The 17973-nt window shown below is 44.7% G+C and overlaps 1 protein-coding gene across 2 annotated transcripts; it reads right to left on the reverse strand.

Annotated features, from left to right (window-relative positions):
- Positions 1 to 824: 824 nt before the first annotated feature.
- Positions 825 to 17637, reverse strand: pan3 (poly(A) specific ribonuclease subunit PAN3). Of its 2 annotated transcripts, none has more exons than XM_080855560.1 (18): positions 17054 to 17637; positions 15986 to 16113; positions 15527 to 15599; positions 15355 to 15425; positions 15092 to 15236; positions 14562 to 14794; positions 13098 to 13202; positions 11117 to 11174; positions 9475 to 9636; positions 8760 to 8876; positions 8488 to 8589; positions 6789 to 6954; positions 6224 to 6311; positions 5553 to 5692; positions 4414 to 4543; positions 3078 to 3142; positions 2635 to 2773; positions 825 to 1727 (listed from the first exon to the last, which is right to left on the reverse strand). In XM_080855560.1, exons 1-18 carry the CDS (start codon positions 17394 to 17396, stop codon positions 1587 to 1589), a joined length of 2406 nt encoding a protein of 801 aa, XP_080711686.1. In that variant the 5' UTR covers positions 17397 to 17637; the 3' UTR covers positions 825 to 1586. The 2 variants fall into 2 exon arrangements, with proteins under 2 accessions (XP_080711686.1, XP_080711685.1); XM_080855559.1 differs by having other exon boundaries at positions 15092 to 15239.
- Between the last annotated feature and the right edge of the window lie 336 nt (positions 17638 to 17973).

Consider the following 17973-nt stretch of genomic DNA (forward strand, 5'->3'; position numbering starts at 1 on the left):
AGGTCTGACTGCTCACTCTCCACCTCCAGCTGGAATTGGTCCACAGAATTAAAAACAAACAAAAACAACAACAAAAAGTGAGGCGAGAGTGCATGTCGACATTTACCCATCATGCATCACTGCATCAGAGTTGAGTAGAGAGGATCCAGTGACAAAAATCATCAGGAAAAAGAGCTTTACTTACTGAATGCTCAAAATAAGGAGACCTGGAGAGCATTGCAAGGACGGGGGGGGGGGGGGGGGGGGGAGAGAGAGAGAGGGAGAGAGAGAGAGAGAGAGAGAGAGAGAGAACACATGAGGGGCAAAAAAGGAAGAAAAAAAAAAAGAGGTAGAGAAATAAGGGGAGAGAGAGAGGGTGGCTAAAGGTATGGAGTGATGCAGATAACTTGTTTTTAAAAGGGCAGAAACAGACATTCCTTGAAAAGGCAGAGCCGGTTCCTGTTCTGAAGAGTTCCAGTTCTTTGGTTCCACTACTCTCTGCAGACCCTGAGAGCCGGACCAGACGGGCAGGACCCCCCTCCCCTTCCTCTTCCCCCCCCAAAAAAAAAAAAAAAAGCCCCATCATCCAAAACATCCAACCATTCATTCAGTGCCAGCATCACTTACAACATCCTCCCCCCCTCCATCCCACTCACTCTGCCCCTTCCCTGTGTCGTGACCTATGACCTCAGCATAGGTCATCACTTACCCATAATTCTCCACCAGTGGTCAGTAAGTCTCTCAGCTCTCTCATCATAGTTCCCAACGCAGGCTTCCCAAACACCCCCCCCCCCCCCCGCCACCAATGAAATATAACACACAAACCTAGTGGTTTGTCCCGACTAAGTGAAAACAGAGGCAACAAGTGGTCTGGCCCTCCAACACACGCCTGCAGCCAGTGGTCGGTCCCGTCTCTTAGTTCCTCAATCAGATAAAGGGGGAGGGGGGAGGGGGAGGGGGGGTGTGATAAACTCCAGCAGGAAAAGAGATGACATAAAAAATAAAGCCTAATTTGTTTCGTTAAATTTCTTTTTCTCACCGTTTCGAGTGTGAGGTCTGTTCTTTTTCCTTTTTCTTCCACCCTGTAGGCAATGCACACACGCATGTACACTCACACACACACACTCTTCCACACTGTGGGCAATGCACACACGCATGTACACTCACACACACACATGCACACACAATCATTTTAAAAAAGAGAAAAAAAGAATCATAAAACTTAAAATTTTAGTGCATCCTCCACAGAAGAAAATAAAACCAACAAAACAAAACAGAACAAAAGAAGTTCTGAAAGTAAAAGCAGGAAAAAGTCCTTTTTCATGTTGCCATTTCTGTTGTTCCCCCAAGTCTAAAAAAATTCATCACAGCTTACATTTGTCCATATTTTTTTTCATTTGTAGCTGCAAGGTTATGAAAACTAAAAAAATAAGCTTTTAGGAAAAAAGAAAAAAAAAAATCCTTCCGAACAGAACAGTGTATCTGACTGAGTTCGGCAGCCTAGTTCCTCGTGACTGTGAGATCGTCTTCAGCTCCTGCTCTGGTTCCCGCGCTGTAGTGCAATGTGCTCCGGTTCAGGCAGTCCCAACCCGCTCCTGTGGGGGGCGCTACAACGAGCCGTTGGCAGCAGCCAGCAGCTCCTGGAAGGTGCTCTCGAAACAACGCTTCAGGTCGGAGTAGGTAACCACCAGCACACTCTTCTCGTCCCGAGACACCAGGCTGACCTTCTCTGGAACGCCTGCGTCCAGCTACCAGACACACACACACACACACAGACACACACCCCCATTAGCATTTCATAATCTTCATAAGGACAAGGGCAAGGCAACAATGAATAGATTGGGTTCTATAATGACCTTCCATATTTCAAAGGGTGCTGTGTGATTTTAGATGGCGCAGAGTAGAAACAGCTGACTTGCACAACAGATGCAGCCTTGGTTTGGGGTGAATCCGCCCTCAGGGCAGAATCAGAGGTAATGGAGTCAGCTGTCCATGATGGAAGCATGACAGCCCACCACACACACACGACTATGGAACTGATGCACACTAGATCTGGGTCAGTGACAGTGGTCAGCACGTCTGAGTGACACCAGCTGGCTGAACTAAACCCAACCCAGATGACTAATGGCCTTCTTCCACTACAGACCGGGCACAGCCCAGGGCTTTTCCTTGGGCTTAAGCCCCGCTGAATGGCCTCAGTCTTCCGTTTCCATTACGATGTCTGCGACATTAACAAATATAGAACATAAAATATAGAACATAAATGCTACAAAACTTCTAAACAGTGCTTAGCAACGGTCGCACGAGTACACGTAAGAGAAATTAAAATGCCATTTAAACTGTTGGAAACAGTGTTTTTGATTCTTTTTGCAAGGTTCTGATTTATCCTTAGATAGATCTTCTTTAGAAAAAGAACTCATACAAGTTGTGTTTTATTCCATTCCAGAAGTGCGTAGTTCAGCCCCGATTCAGCCGTGCTCCACTCCAGGACCGAACTGAGGCGGTTAGAGCTATGGCCCTGACCCAGCCTCAGAGGCGTTCCCCTAGACACCGGAGTTTTACCCCACAGTGGAAGTGTGCCCCAGGAGGCTACCTGCCGAGAGTCTACCGGTCCCTGACCTAGGGTTAGAGATGGGGAGCAGGAGCAGGCCTCACCTTGTTGAGACAGGCCACTATGTGGCTCAGGTCGACCCAGGGCGTCCCCGCCTCGGTGACCTGGTGGAAGAGATGGTCTCTGAAGAGCTTGAGCAGGTAGCGGTCACCCGTTTCCGACCAAGTGGGGTCCTTCTGGAACCTGCCAGACACACACACATATATATATTTTTTTTAATTCAGTTTGTTGGTATATGGTCGCGGGAACAATTGCTAAATACACCTTGCTCCTACTAGTCGTCAAGGCTATTCACTCTGTAGTTTTGTGCTTCAGGTTGAAATAGTTTTAAGCTTTTACACGGGTAAATATATCAGCATATACACCTAGCTAACATATCTGTGGCAACTATGCTAGGCTTCCCTCTGCAAGTCAGGTCTGTTAGCTAGTCAGTTTGCCAGTTTTAGATTACACACACACACAAACACAAGTTTAAAGCCAAACTTACTCAGGCCTTTCGTTGATGGTTCCCAGTTTGGCCAGGAGGCGGAAAAGACGTCCATTCTGGACCTCCTGCAGGAAAAGGAAAGATAGGTGAGATAGATGAGATGGAGAAGGTTGGCTCCAAAAACTGTATCTTTTCTAAGATGAGGCATCACAACCCAACACATTGGTTGTTTAAAACTTCCGAAATAGTTTGATTTAATTCAGTTTCAGTGCAACATTTAACCGTAGAATTACTTATTTGGGGTTACCAATATTAGCCTGTGCACTAAGGAATGACCCAGATTGAACCACTTTTCAAGTCTCCTGATGCTGTGCAGCAGCCATCACCCCCTTCCTTGCGTGCATGTGTGTGTGTGTGTGTGGGGGGGGGGGGGTTGGCTGTAGTTCCTCAAAATGTTGCTTTAAATATGCATTTTGATTGTCAACAAGGCCAGCAGGCTCAGAAACTCACCCAATGGCACAGAGTCCTCAAAACCACAGTAGCAGGCTGAAGCTATGTTATGTTACCCATATGCCTGTGGCCTACTGCAACAGATAAATACTAGGGCATCTCTGGGTGGTGAAAGAGAACAGGAACCTTATTTTAGCGGCTCCGCCCTGGTTGAGGTGCATTGGGTTCAAAACGGTGAAAGCTTTAGCAATTTCCCCAAACGTGTCCCAATTTAAATGCCACAGCTATTTGCAACAAGTTCTATTTAATTCAGTGTCAGTAGAACATTTGACCATATTTAGGGTTAGGGTTACCTACCATTATTTCAGTTTACATTGAAACGGTGTACTGAGGAGTGACCCAGATTAAAAAAACTTATCAAAGCTGCAGGTGTGTCTGTGTGTCTGTGTCTGTGTGTGTCTGTGTGTCTGCTCAAGCATCAAGTACCTGCGGACAGGTAAAGCGCAACTGATTGATATAGTTCTCATATTGAGTCAGCCATCATTAATCAAGCGGTGATGCACTAAATCATTAAATGCCAATGGGTGCGGTAAAGAGGCAACATTTTTGAGACACGGAAATCGTGTTTTCTTGATGTAGCCATTTCTGTAAGTATGATCCAGTCCATGAGCACCTATGCGTTCCCCTCTTGTACACCGTGACATACATGTATATACACAGACCAAAACAAAGAGTAACTGGCAGCATATGTTAATGGGTGCAGGATTGAGAATTGAACTGGAAATGTACCAAATGACAAAGTATTGTTCAATCCTCAACACTCCTGGAATCGTGTGACTAATGTTCCATGACACTTTGGAGAAATGCACCAGAGGCTCACCTCTACTCTACGTCAAAGTTCTGTGTGTGTGTGTGTGTGTGTGTGTGTGTCTGTGTACGTATGTACCTTGGCCAGGTCCTCTTCAATGACATCGTTCCTCATTTGCGAGGCGTCAAGCTGGGTGTAGAATCTGGCCCCGATCATGGGCATTATGTCATTGACACTGCGCAGGCGACTCTGATCTGTCAGCAGATACCTGATGCCACACAGAGAACAGGGGGTTAGAGACTGTGTGTGTGTGTGTGTGTGTTAGACATACCGGTACATGTGCAAGTCAAGCAGTCTCTCCAGGATTTCTTTCTATCAAAATAACAGATTTTGTGGTGTTGATTTTTTTTTTTAAGTTGCGGAACATTTTGCAAATTTTTTGTTTCATCTTTAAACCCAACATTTATATAGTTTACAAAAGTTTAATTAATATTTGTAATAGTATTTTAATATTTTTTGGTTTTGTGTGTTCTACAATGGGACGTAAGAACACCAGATGCGTCATCCGACATCTTTGCCAGCCACACTCAGGCTATATGGTAATTTCACACATACTGGAATGTTATTGAAATGAAATGTCATGTCTTGGTTTGAACCTCTGAACTATTTTCCAAAATCACAAAACCTCTTATTAATATTCTGAAAAGTAATTATGTAATCCTGAACAGAAAACCGATATCTTCTCATTTAACTGACCCTTCAATAGGCCTAGTAGTTCATTTAACTCTGAGATAACAGTTATAGATCCAGCTGTGTTGTGAATGTCGAGTGAATGTCTAATACCAAGCTAACTTCACCACGGTTATCAATCAATCACTCCCGACACCACATTAAGCAGTGGCAGTGGCTGAGACAGACTGTGCATTACTTTATACCACCAGCAGGAGGACAGGCAAAATGGAAATTTAAAATCAAGGCTAATTTTCTGCAATTGTATGGGCAATGTATGATGCCAATTAGAAAATATGCAGCAGCAAGAAAAAAAATCAGTAAATTGCTGAATTTTTGTTCAATTAGCTAAACGCAAAATCGCATAAAATTGGAGGGACTGGTAAAACGATTGTGTGTGTGTGTGTGTGTGTGTGTGTGTGTGTGTGAGAGGGTGAAACAAGAACACACACAGGATGAGGTTCTTGAGGTTCAACAAGTAGCTGCGTGATAAGAGTGTGTGTGTGTGAGTGAGTGAGTAAGTGAGAGGATAAAACGAGGACACCCACAGGATGAGGTTCTTGAGGTCGGACGAGTAGTTGATGGACACCAGCTCCATGGCCTTCTGCAGATTCTCCCTCTGGATGCCGGCCAACGAGTTGCAGGCAAGCGCCAGAACCACCTTACCCAAGGAGATGAGATCCGCTTGCTGTACACAAACAGGATGGGACAGAGTCACCTTCATGTCACATAGTCTGCCATTTGCCGTCTTTCTGTGTCTGCGGAAGTCCCGCTCAAATGCCCATAGAAGAGCTACAACAACATGACCTTAAGCCATATCACTAAAAAATAACCTTGGACTTGGATTGGCCAAAAGTACAATTATTGGACAAGGAGAAGGAACATAAGACTGCGACCAGCTGGTTCAGAGGGTATCAGAAAGGTAGTCACCAGATCACCACATGGTAAAAACATACATAAATAAACTTGGAAGATAATGTGTGCTCTTAGTGTGTTTAAGTGTGAGAATGTAAGAGTGTGTGTTGTTCACCTCTGTGATTTAGAGGGTGTGTGTCTGTGTTTGAGGGTAAGAATGTAAAAGTGTGTGTACTTCACCTCTGTGATTGAGATATGCATGTGTGTGTGTATGTGTGTGTGTGAGAGAATGTAAGAGTGTGCGTTGTTCACCTCTGTGATTGAGAGAGTGTGCGTCTGTGTGTGTGTCACAAAGCATTTCTACCTGGTACTGGGGCATGAGAGCCAGGTGATTGGTCTGGCTGTTGTCGAATGTTAAGACATCAAAGACGCCAACACAGTTCACCCGTAACCTAGGAAACCAGCACAAAAACAAAGGCAGCTTGATTTTATCCACTTTCACACAGGAGACTTACAGCAACCATTGAACACTTAGTCATCAGCTGGAGGTCAACGAGCTATGTTAAGGGAACAGAAAACCAGAACTAACGCCACAAGCTTCTCCTTTAACCCTTTTTAAGGACAAGATATCGATCAGTTTCAATTCAAGGAAATTGCCTGATAAGTGTGTTTGTGTTTGGGTGTGTGTGAGTGCGCAATACATGCGTCATCCCATGTCTTATTATACCATGCGTGTCCTGGTATGATAACACACCAGACGGTCAATGTGCTGTGAGCTGAAGCACGGCTTTTGTGTGTGTGATTCCAAAATGCATGGTGATTGAGCCTTATAAGGGTATGGTGCACAAGGTCACTGTAGATAAGGATTTGGCTGTAGTGTGATGTGAGAAGCTTTTTGGGTGGAGTGGTTAGAATGGGCTGAGCAGTACCGGGTCTTGCCCGTGATGAGGATCTTGCTGGGGTCCATGACGCGGCAGGCCAGTCCAGCGGTGTGGATGGTGCGCAGGGCAGAGCTTAGCTGCACGATGTATGCCCAGATCAGAGACTCAGGGAGCAGACCAGCGTGCTGCCGTGGAGGGGGGGGCTCATGTTGCCCTACAGATTTGGAGGGGGGGGGGGGGGGGGGGGGGGGGAGAGAGAGAGACAGAGATAGGAGCCATGTCAATAAACAAAGGAGCACAAGGTCCACCCACAAAACCACTTTCACAGATTCACACTTTCATAGATGGGCACACATACCGAACCAAACACCTTATAGGTAGCGCGCACACAGACACACACAGACACCGACACACACACACAAAGCTAAACTCATACAGGGAGGCAGACATACATGCACACACACACATCATCAATCGTACATCAAGATGGACAAATGCAATTATAGGCCACGCAGTTATCAACTCCTCCACAGAAATGCTAAACATTAGAATCCTTAGATAGATATGGGGATGGATGTAGGCATTGACGTGCAACTGGTAAAGTTGGCAGTTGGTTTTAAAATACAGAAAAGGGAAGTGGTAGCAGGCCACAGGTTGACATATTTCGTCCAGAATCAAACACAACTTCCTGAAAAGCTACGAAGCCACAAAACTGTGGCACACCAGACAACAACAACAAAAAAAACACACTTTGCAAAAACTGATCACACCAAAACGGCTCATTGAAAAGTATGACAGCAACCAACATCTTGTGCTTGTGAAAGGTTATATTATTTATAGCTCCACTGACATGGATTGCTGGTTATGTCACTGCTTATGCCAGAGGGTGCTCTGTTACCATGCTACTCTGCCTTTGGATGATGATGGCTTCATTTCATACCACATTATAACAAGGTGTTGATGTTTGTGTGTGTGGTCACTTCTCTCGGCACACTGGCTGCAGTTGCGGAGCTGTTTGGCATTGGCTGGCTTGGGGGCACTGTGCCAGACAGACCACCTGGGCCACCAGCATCGCCTCAAACCAATACTTCCTCTTTCATTATCAACACACACACAGGGCAGACTAACGCAGAAATCGAGCTCCGCCTATTTATGTGTGTGCGTGTACATACCTGTGTGTGGTTATGTGTTTGAGAGATAGAGCGAGAGAGAGAGAATGAGAGTGAGTGTGTTTTTTGAAAGCGAGAGAGAGAGAGAGAGCGAGCAAGCCAGAGTGTGTGTGTGTGTGTGTGTGTGTGTGTGTGTGTGTGTGAGAGAGCGAGAGAGAGAGAGAGAGTGAGTGAGAGTGTGTGTGTGTGTGTGCGAGAGCGAGCGAGCGTGCGTCCTGCGAGCGAGCGTGCGTCCTGCGTGTGTGTGTGTGGGGGGAAGTGCACCGTTATTGTGTCTGCAGAGAGTACAGCTGTGGCTATCAATAATGCATTTTTCTCTGCAGTTGTGGCGCGTGTACAAAAACAAAAAAAGGTGTCAAGGCTCTACATGGAGTACTGCTTCTCTGACACAGCGCCATATTGGTCATGTGCACAGGGATGGGCTTCTTGACTTGTTTGTGACTTGTTTCTCAGTGGTGTTGTGTATGCAAGGCATCTGAGAGACAGAGACAGACACACACAGAGACAGAGACAGACACACACAGAGACAGAAACAAAGAGACAGAGGACTTGGATGACTTGGAGGAAGGCCCGCTCACCCCATTTCCTTTTGGTGAAGAAAGAGTCTGCCGTTGGGTCGTTGAAGTGCCTGCTAAACATGGTCTCTGCTCCCGCGTGGAAGTCATAGGAGAACACCAGCGCTGGAGGAGAGAAAGGGAGGGAGAGGAGGGGAGGGAGAAGAGCAGGGGGGAGAGGAGAGGAGAGGAGAGATCAGAGCAGAGGAGAAAAAGAGATACACTAAAGTATTATTCATTTTTGAACAAAATGAATGTGATTGAATTCTTAAGGTCTGCTGTGATGGAGGTCTTACAGTGGTCTCCAAAGGCCTTGGTGGTGAACACCTCCCTCAGAGTGACCGCGTTCGAGTGCTGGATCTTCTTCCACATGTCCACTAGCATCATGCACTTGGTGTTCACCAGCCGGAATCCTACACGCACACGCACAGACAGACACACACACACAATCACATGATTGATGCTCACTTGCTGTGACTTCAGGTCTATACCTTTTGAAAAATGATGATTCCTAGAACCAGTAAGAACCTTCAGTTATTCACTGAGGAACCTTGAGAGATTATGTCAAGAACCTTTTCATGAGGAGCTCTTTGGTTCCAAGCACAGGTACTTTCAGCTTTTCTTTTTCAGAAGCACTTTTCCATAACTATTTTTTTTTCCAGTGCTTATCAGGTGCAATAGAACTTTTATAATTTTAAAGAAAATAAGAAGTTCCTTATTACACATTTTTTTTTTGCACTCCCCCACCCTGACACATCACTCATTTACACTAGGCAGGCAGTCAAGACTGAAACAAGTAGAGCCAAAGAAGTTATGATGGCAAGGACATTCATCAGCATCTCCTCCATTTCAGTGGACACTACAGAAGCTTCTGGAGAACCGTAGGGAAAACCTACACAGCTCCACAGAGTCTTGGCAGCCATGCACAGACCAAGCACCGAAACTCGCTTTTGTGACAGATACACCTGACTGAAACCTCAATGTGTGTGTGTGTGTGTGTCCGTTGCTCACCCTGTATCCTCCTCAAACAGTAGGGCAGGTCGTCCTTGGTGTTGACGGCCTTGTAACAGGAAGTGATGTAACTGAAGTTGCTGGTCTTCTGCAGGCGGTTGGGTGGGGGAAGGGGCTCAAGGGGAAAGAGGCTGTGGTAGCTGTCCAACTCCGAGGGGACGTCTGGGGAGGAAGGAAGGAAGGAAGGGAGGAGAAACTGTCACTCACAACACTCAGACAGGCGTGCTAGGCCCAGCTCCAGCCAAGGTCCAGGCCAGATCTGTACACAGGCTTTGGTTTATATCAGTTCCAGAAAAGGTGCAAGACGCAAGTAAAGACTACGCTATTCTCAGCTTATCTAAAACCACGCTAAAGACACTGAGCTGGGAGGCCTCCCTCCCCCTCAAAAAGCAGCTTTCCAAAAGGCCACTGGCCCTGAATTAGGAGTGGATCAAGATTCAATCCAAATTCACTTTAGATTCAATTTAGTCTGCCGAATTTTGGGTAAGCCCTTTCATTGCTTTAAGTCCTGGTCCAACAAACTGTTCGGAGAGAATGAGAACGAGCGCCTCTGAACAAGGCCTTGTCAATTTGTGGCAAACATGACTACAGCAGTATAAGCATCCGCATTTAAAGCAGCAATAAGGAGTTCTGTTCCAAAACTAGCAAGCCAACTACCTTAAAGTCATGCAAAAACCTTGCAAACACCACCAACAGCAAGGTTGGCACTGGTAGAAGCTTGCCAAAAAATGAACTGGTGTCTTTTGGCAGCATAGCTGGCAATGTCATGCTGTGAAAGCTTTTTTTTCCATTTTTGCAGGGTGTTCCAGCTCCGAACACAGAACTACAAAGGGCATATCATGGATGGCTAGTGGGAAAGACAAAGGTGTTTATCTGGCCTTCACATGACCATATGCTATAGTACTGAAACTATTTGCCTATAAAACAGTACCTCAAAAAATGTGTCAAATTGTTGCATAATGTTGCTTAAAGGTCATAACCACAAAAGCATCTCGATACAGACCAAGTGCCATGCAGCTATCAAAATCCTTAATCAGGTTGTGCCATTTTAACTAAACAGTACACTGACAGTCTTGGACATGACTTCATTGGGGTCTACAGCCACACAGAAGTTTTGTTTGAAAACTAATAGGATTTTTGTCTTCACATGTTTAACACTGATTGGACAGTTTAGTCTTATTAGTGTTACTTTTGTACAAGAGGCCCATTTGTTTAGGGCTTCTATTGAAAGCTGCTCTGCTCTGCATGACAATAAACCACCACCTGCTTGAATGAGAACTGAAGAGCAGTGCACATACTAGATGGATCTATTTGTCTGTGTGTGTGTGTGTGTGTGTGTGTGTGTGTGTGTGTGTGTGTGTGTGTGTATACACATTTGAGTGAAACAGAAGAGAAAAGGAGAGAAGGACAGCTGAGAGAAACCCCAAACTGACAGCCAAACGATTCTCAGGAAGTGCAGTCTCGTTTTACTGCAAACAGATGGATCGAAACACACACACACACACACCACAGAGCAAGCAGACATATACATACACACACACACACACACACACACACACACACAAACAGAAGAGAGCTATTTGAAAACAACAGGAGTGCGAGCACACTGTTTACCACCAGGATTAGACACTGCTGTGCTTACCTGGGTTCTCTGAATGGTCAATCTGGGCCATGGTGATTAGATGCCTGTTGATCAACTCCTGTGAAGAAAAGGAGATGAAAAAAAAAAGAATAAGATTGTTTGACTTTGATTAGAACACACACAAAAAACATGAATGACTTTGTAAATTCAACATGTTCCATCAATATTTAGGTGGGTGTATGTGTGCATTTTTCGATCATCCCAAAATGACAGAATACCACAAATACATAATTTTACTTTATACAAACTACAATGTCATCCTCTCCGATATAGGTCTACGCAATACTAAAACCTTAAGGTTACATTCTCAAAGGACACAGCAGTTCTTCTCCTTAGGCTGTTGTCTCCTATCTCAAGTCTGCCGTTTCTTACAATAACCAAACCCGCAGCTGACCAGTAAAGCCTTCTTTCTCACACCACTCAGGTCAAAGTGTGGCAAATGCAACCGAGAAGCCCAAGTGAGAGAGAAGGTTCCCAGAGGATCATCGCACCAAAACTGCAAAGGTAATTGGCTCTTTTTCCACGGAACACTACAGTGGATGGAAGCTGGGAAAAAAACACATCTGGCAGCACTAAAGCCTGGATTTTGTCCAGACATGGATGCTAATTCAGAGCTGACCACTCAAATGAATCCTCTCACTGAATAGTGAAGGCAAAAGGAAAAGTGACACACACAGTCCAACACGTAAAAAGGACCGTTCCAAGTTCCACTAGATAACGGTTTCTGAGTAAAACGTTTAAAATCCCACTAATCTGATGGCTAAATGACCATTCTGTGCTTGTGCTTATCCAGATAGCTTCATAATCAGGCAGTTAAACGCCCCGCACACCACATCCCATCTTCTTGTCAAACCCTTGACTCCATCAGCCAAACAAACCTCAGCACCTCTGCTCCTATCAATTACCCACAATCCATCAAAAGACCGTTTTGTCATTTCCCACTCATGTTTTACTGCTCATCTGCTGATGGTTTCGCCATGTTAGAATTAAGCAATATAACACGAGTGGGAGTGGGGTAGGTAAGGGATAATCCCACGGGTGGTGTTCGGCCGTAGCCATTGAGGCCAAAGGCCGAGTGGCGTAAAACAATTTACTGTCAACAAATTAACATTTCAACACAAAGTTATTGATTAAAAATGGTTTATTTCGCCATTGTTTCTCCGCAACAAAAAATAGTTCCATTGTCAACGTCTTGGTTTGGAATTTTAAAAACTGTGAATTAATGGTTATCATCAATGCGAATGTTTCATCGCGGAGTGATTTATTTTTAGCTGTGAAAAGTCCAGTAACTGTAGGTATGTTGACGAATAACCTATAGCATGGAACGTCTCTCGTCCAATCAGAAACAGCTAAATTACGCGCTAGAACCTAATTGTTTTATAAATAGAGATATTTTGATTTACTGAAGTTACCATGGATTTGTTCCTGAGGAGACTTTAAGCTGCCGTTTCTATCGGGTGCTTATGAACACTCACAGCTAATGGTGTAGTTATGGTGGAGTACATGAAACTGAAAGATTAAGTCACACTTTATTTGGATGGTCCCCTTTAAACCATCTACAAATGATCATATTATAAACAAACTATCAGTTGAAACTCTGTTCACTACCATTTATAGTTAAACTTGAATTTCGACAAACCATCTGCAAAAAGTCTCTGAAGCTGGACTATCCAAATAAAGTGTTACCAAAAATTGATACTCAATTCTGTATCATGAACTGCATTTCACACTTGGGTCATTCATATATGCCTGGTGACATCTACCGAATGACTATGTGGACAGCTGGGGGAGGAAAAAGCCTGGATGCTACCTGTCGGAGGAAAAGGACTGGATGCTACCTGTCGGAGGAAAAGGACTGGATGCTACCTGTCGGAGGAAAAGGACTGGATGCGAACCTGTCGGAGGAAAAGGACTGGATGCTACCTGTCGGAGGAAAAGGACTGGATGCGAACCTGTCGGAGGAAAAGGACTGGATGCGTACCTGTCTGAGCTCATCAGCCATGAAGAAGGACGGGGCATTGGCTTTGGGCTGCATGTAGGCCACATGAGGAGCTGTTGGAGGGTAGATGTGATAGGTAGGGAACACCTGCAAAGACAACGGGAAACATGTGAGCACGATGGAAACTTTTCACTTTCAAAACTGTTTTAGATTTAAGGGGGAAGCACCGCGGAGGAGGACGCTATGTTTTTAAGTCCGCACACTGTGCAGGACAAACTTAATACCAAGGATGGTCCGCACAGCACCAATATGTTGCATGTGTGCTAGCAAGTTTTAAACTCTGTAATTGAGCTTGTGCGCTGAGAGACAATTAAACAACAGCAAAACTAGTGTACTTTACGTATAAATCTGCGTTGCATGAACAGAGACGTTTTAAGCATACTTAAGTCCTTGGTCTTGTCATGAACATACTTAATGTGAAACCCAGTTTTCAATTGACATTTGAAAGTGAGTTTGTTCACTTTAAATTAGTTTGAAAAAAGTTGATCCTTTAGGAACCTCTGTAGGTCACGTAGAGGACATCTTTCACATAGAAGCCTTGCCTTCACTTAAAGGCATGTCTATGATAATGTTGAGAGAGTATGCAAAACAACAGTCCTTCAGAAACACTTGTGTTTCTTGAACAATCTCTTTCAACTCTACTTCTCTTTTTCCAACCTAAATGTTAAAGCTGAGCTCACGTGACAGAAGTTATTGTAGCATGTACGACATTGTAGCATGTAGGACGATGTAGCATGTATGACGTTGTAGCCTATGATGCTGCGGATTTAATATGCAATTAGCCTACTTAAGACACGTCATGCTAGGTTTAAATACTTGTGATATAATGATGAATAGATAGGAAATCAATGCTCTTCTACCACAGATTCAGCATACCTTGGTGGAGGACCCAATGACACTGCTGTGGCGGATAGAGACATATCAATGGACTGAGCGAAGAAGATGGTGGCAGACTGGCAGTTGAATAAAATCGTGTGGCAAATAAACTGCGTTTGAAGTTGAAAGACGTCTTTTCAAGATAAAGTTATACGTGGTAATCTTATCACAGTTCCACACCTAGTCATATTTAATTGGTTAGCTAGGAAACCAATAGAGCAGAAATTACCTTTTTTGAGTAAAACTACGTTATCCATCATGCACTACAAAAATTTTAAAAAGATAGCCCTTCGTTAATTTCAACACCACCACTTTAGTGTTGTCGCAGAACACAAACATCACCTATGGTGTGTTTGAGAAACGTAGTTGACCAATCTTCAAACAAAAGTAGTGTGAATGTGAATGTTGTGAATTATGTAAAATGATTAGTCCTGCCTGCAAGTGATAATCGAAAAAGGAGTGTCTGTGATTCAAATTTCCAAATAGCCTGGTGTACCAAAATACCAACCAATAAAGTACACAAAGTTACAAAAGGGGGGAAACTGAGAATACAAATACAGAGGAACATACCATCCCTGCCATGGGAGCGGGGGTGTTGTCAGTGTAGAAGTAGGTGGTCCCACCTACAGTCTCCTTCTGGATGATGGCGGAGCACCCCTGGTCGGATGCACTGGTGGGCACCATGTAATTGGCAGGGTTGGGATTTGGATTGGGGGTATGACTGCGCCGGCGAGGCGCAGGGGAAGTGTGGGGCGTGATTTTGGGGGAGTGGAGCGGAGACGACCCAGCAGAGAGAGACATTCCTGAAACAAGATTGTGGCACTTTTAGACAGTATAATTCCAAACCGCCCAGGTGCACAGGTGGATAAGCAGGACTCCGACAACAAGACAACAGGAGCCGTCATTCATGCAACATTAAAATACTTTTCTCTGATTCTGCTAGACAGAAATCAACAATTTGCCAAATTTTCACCATGCTTGTGTATGTGTGTGTATGTGTGTATAGACAGCTGTGATCCTCTGCAAGCACAACGTTTTTGACAGATACAACAATACAGACAGAGTGGTGTGCCTCCATTTCGAGGTCCGGCGGAACTTACCAGGGGCAAGGGCCGCCGCAGTGGCAGTGCTCATCACCGGGTGAGGGAAAATGGGGGAGGGGAACGCCTGGACAGCTGGCTGGGACATGGAGGCCATCCGTGGGGCTCCCTTTGGGATGAACTCACTGGCTGCTGGGTTAGGAGCCTGCTGACAGACACACACACACACACTCATCAGCATTGACTAGAGCTTTGATGTTTGCTGAAAATATGGCAAATGAACACTTTCCGATGGAAGAAAACCTCCAAGTTTCTGGGCTCACCTTCCTCCTTTGTGATATACTTAAAGCACCAAAGTCACTGAAAAGAGAGGAAGTGGGCGAGTTGACTGGATCTGGAGAGAGGAGAGCAAACAGAGAGGGGACAGGCATGAGTTTAAAGCTCGGCTAAGGGTTCTTCACATCATTTCTGTCTGTTCAGAGGAGCAGCACTCACCATGAGGGCTGTGGCTGAAGGGCTTGGCACCATCATTCAGGAGGCTGGGAGAACTACTGCTGGTGGTCATCCTCTGAAGAGCAAAAACAACAGGTTTCTTTTACCCTCATCTACTAACAGTTGTATGCACAACTATGTGACATTCGTGCCCTGCTCTTAACGAAGGGCAGAAATAGTCCTAGCAACACCAAGGTTAAATTGTCCTAGCAACACCAAGGTTCAGTGGTCAAAAAACCAAATTACTGTAAGCACATGCGTTCACTTTGCCATGGTCACTTAAATTAAGCCTGCCAACTAAATAATTAAAAAATGAGTGTGGTAAAATGAAATGTAAAGTACATATCATGGTTTGTAAAATACAGTCTTGCAACAATACAGAGCAACAGCTGTGTCACACAAAGACTGAGATATTGCTGGCACAGGCCCCTTCCCAACTAGATTAGGCATCATAGATCATACCTGCATCATAGAATATTTGGGTTCTGCGGGACTCCCAAAGCCATTTACCCCGATAAAGCTGCTGCTGAAGTAGGAGTTGGTCAGATTGGCATCACTCAGGGCATTTCCCTCCATCCCTGGTACTGGTACTAAGAAAACACACAAACTGGGTTAGTGATTGACACTGTATAGTTGACATTCCCAAGCGTAGATATGCCTTACTTAAATTGTAAGATGCAATGTCAACAGTGTGTCAGTGTAATTGTTTTGAAAGTGAAGAAAAAAAATCGCGCTCAAATCGGGACTCAAATAGTTCTCCAACAGGATTGTTAAAGTCTGTCTACCATTGAGAGCGAGTAGAAAGACTGCCCAGCCAATCACAGAGCGTTTACAAAAAGACGTAAACACACTAACCAACTGCATTGCTCCTGAGTCCTTAGGGGTTTAGAATGAAAATAGAAACAATACTTAAAACCAAAAATGAACCCAATATCTTTAGAAATATTCGGTATTACACACCAAAACATTGGCTGCAGTATTCACAACTCAAAACCAATGAATATATGTCAGCTTTTTTTCAAACTTACAACAGGCTTGCCGCCGATACAATGTTTCAACTCTCAAAGACTGCAGTTACACACGATGTGATTGACCCTCTGAAATACAATGTATCCCGATAACAAATTCACAGTAATTGTTGTGTCACTGTGCAGACAAAATATCCTTGATGACAACTGTATCGTGCCTAAGAGCTTCATCATGAACAATGACATCTCATGTAGGCGCCTTACCAATTAAGCTAAAGTTAGCTCAGGAGTACAAAATGCTTCTTTGTGAGCACAGTATTTTTTACATACGGTGCACATTCGAAAGCAATTCACTAAAATCTCGCGGGCTGCCCTAAAACGAGTTAACTCTTCATCCGATAGCTATGCTCATCCGACGTTTTGGTGGGAAAGAGGCCTCACTGAATCATCGGTCGCGATTTCAGCAGCGCCTTCTTGAGGCCCTAAAAATAACAACAACACTGCTGTGCTAGCAACGCTAGGCCTCACAGACTTGCTTTGTGAATCCTACTAGCAGACTTACTAGTTAACAGCTGTCCTTCAAGAGCTGTTCCAGCAGGCCCAAGGGACTCGCTCTTTTTGGGTACACTGGGTGCCCCACCACCCTGGCAAGCTGCCGTGTTTCCACCAAGAGCATATCCCGCTGCTGCAGTCACGGCTCCCCCTGCAATGGATAAAGGGACTGGGCTTCCACCGCCACCGTGCATAGACAAGCTCGCCATGGACGGATCCTCGTGCAAAAACTGGCATTCGTCTCCATAGAAGCAAGTTTTGTCCTTCGCAAAATATCGACAGAACTTCACCTTGACATTAGGAATTCCAACACTGCCAAGCGGAGCAGCCGAGGCTGGGAGTCCACTATTCATGGCACCGCTGCTGCTGCCTCCGCTGCCGCCGGAAGATTCTCAAACATAGAGACCTCGATAGCAAGCTAGCCCGCGAGCAGTATCTCAAAAAATGTTCTAATCTACTCAATGAAACCGTGTGAGTACTAAGTCACATGCGATTACACCAGTAAAACGACCCACATTATCCAGAAATAGAGCAATTTAAGCAGATAAGAATAGTCTGTTCGTTGAACTTTAAATCGTTACCGTAGTCCATGTAGCTGGCCTAGTTAGCCTACCAGTTGTTGAGGTTGGATCACGCTGTTGTTGTTTTCTATTCTCTTCACTTGCTCGGCTAGGCGCTACTTAGCTTTGCTTTGCATTGTGGGTACATGGACTGTCTTACCACAATTTGGGAGGCAGTGGGGAACTTAATCGGTGATGTTAATTCACATTTTAAGAGCACTCTTTTTATACGATACCAGCACTAATGTTTGAATTTGTCTGCAATGCAATTAAAGACATTTAATCATGAACAATGACGTGCAAATTGCCTACTGTGATGTAGGCTACGCAACTGCCTGATGTCACTTGTACCCTGCCATGAATGTCAGAA

The sequence above is a fragment of the Sprattus sprattus genome (assembly GCF_963457725.1).
Source record: "Sprattus sprattus genome assembly, chromosome: 17".
Lineage (NCBI taxonomy): Eukaryota > Metazoa > Chordata > Actinopteri > Clupeiformes > Clupeidae > Sprattus > Sprattus sprattus.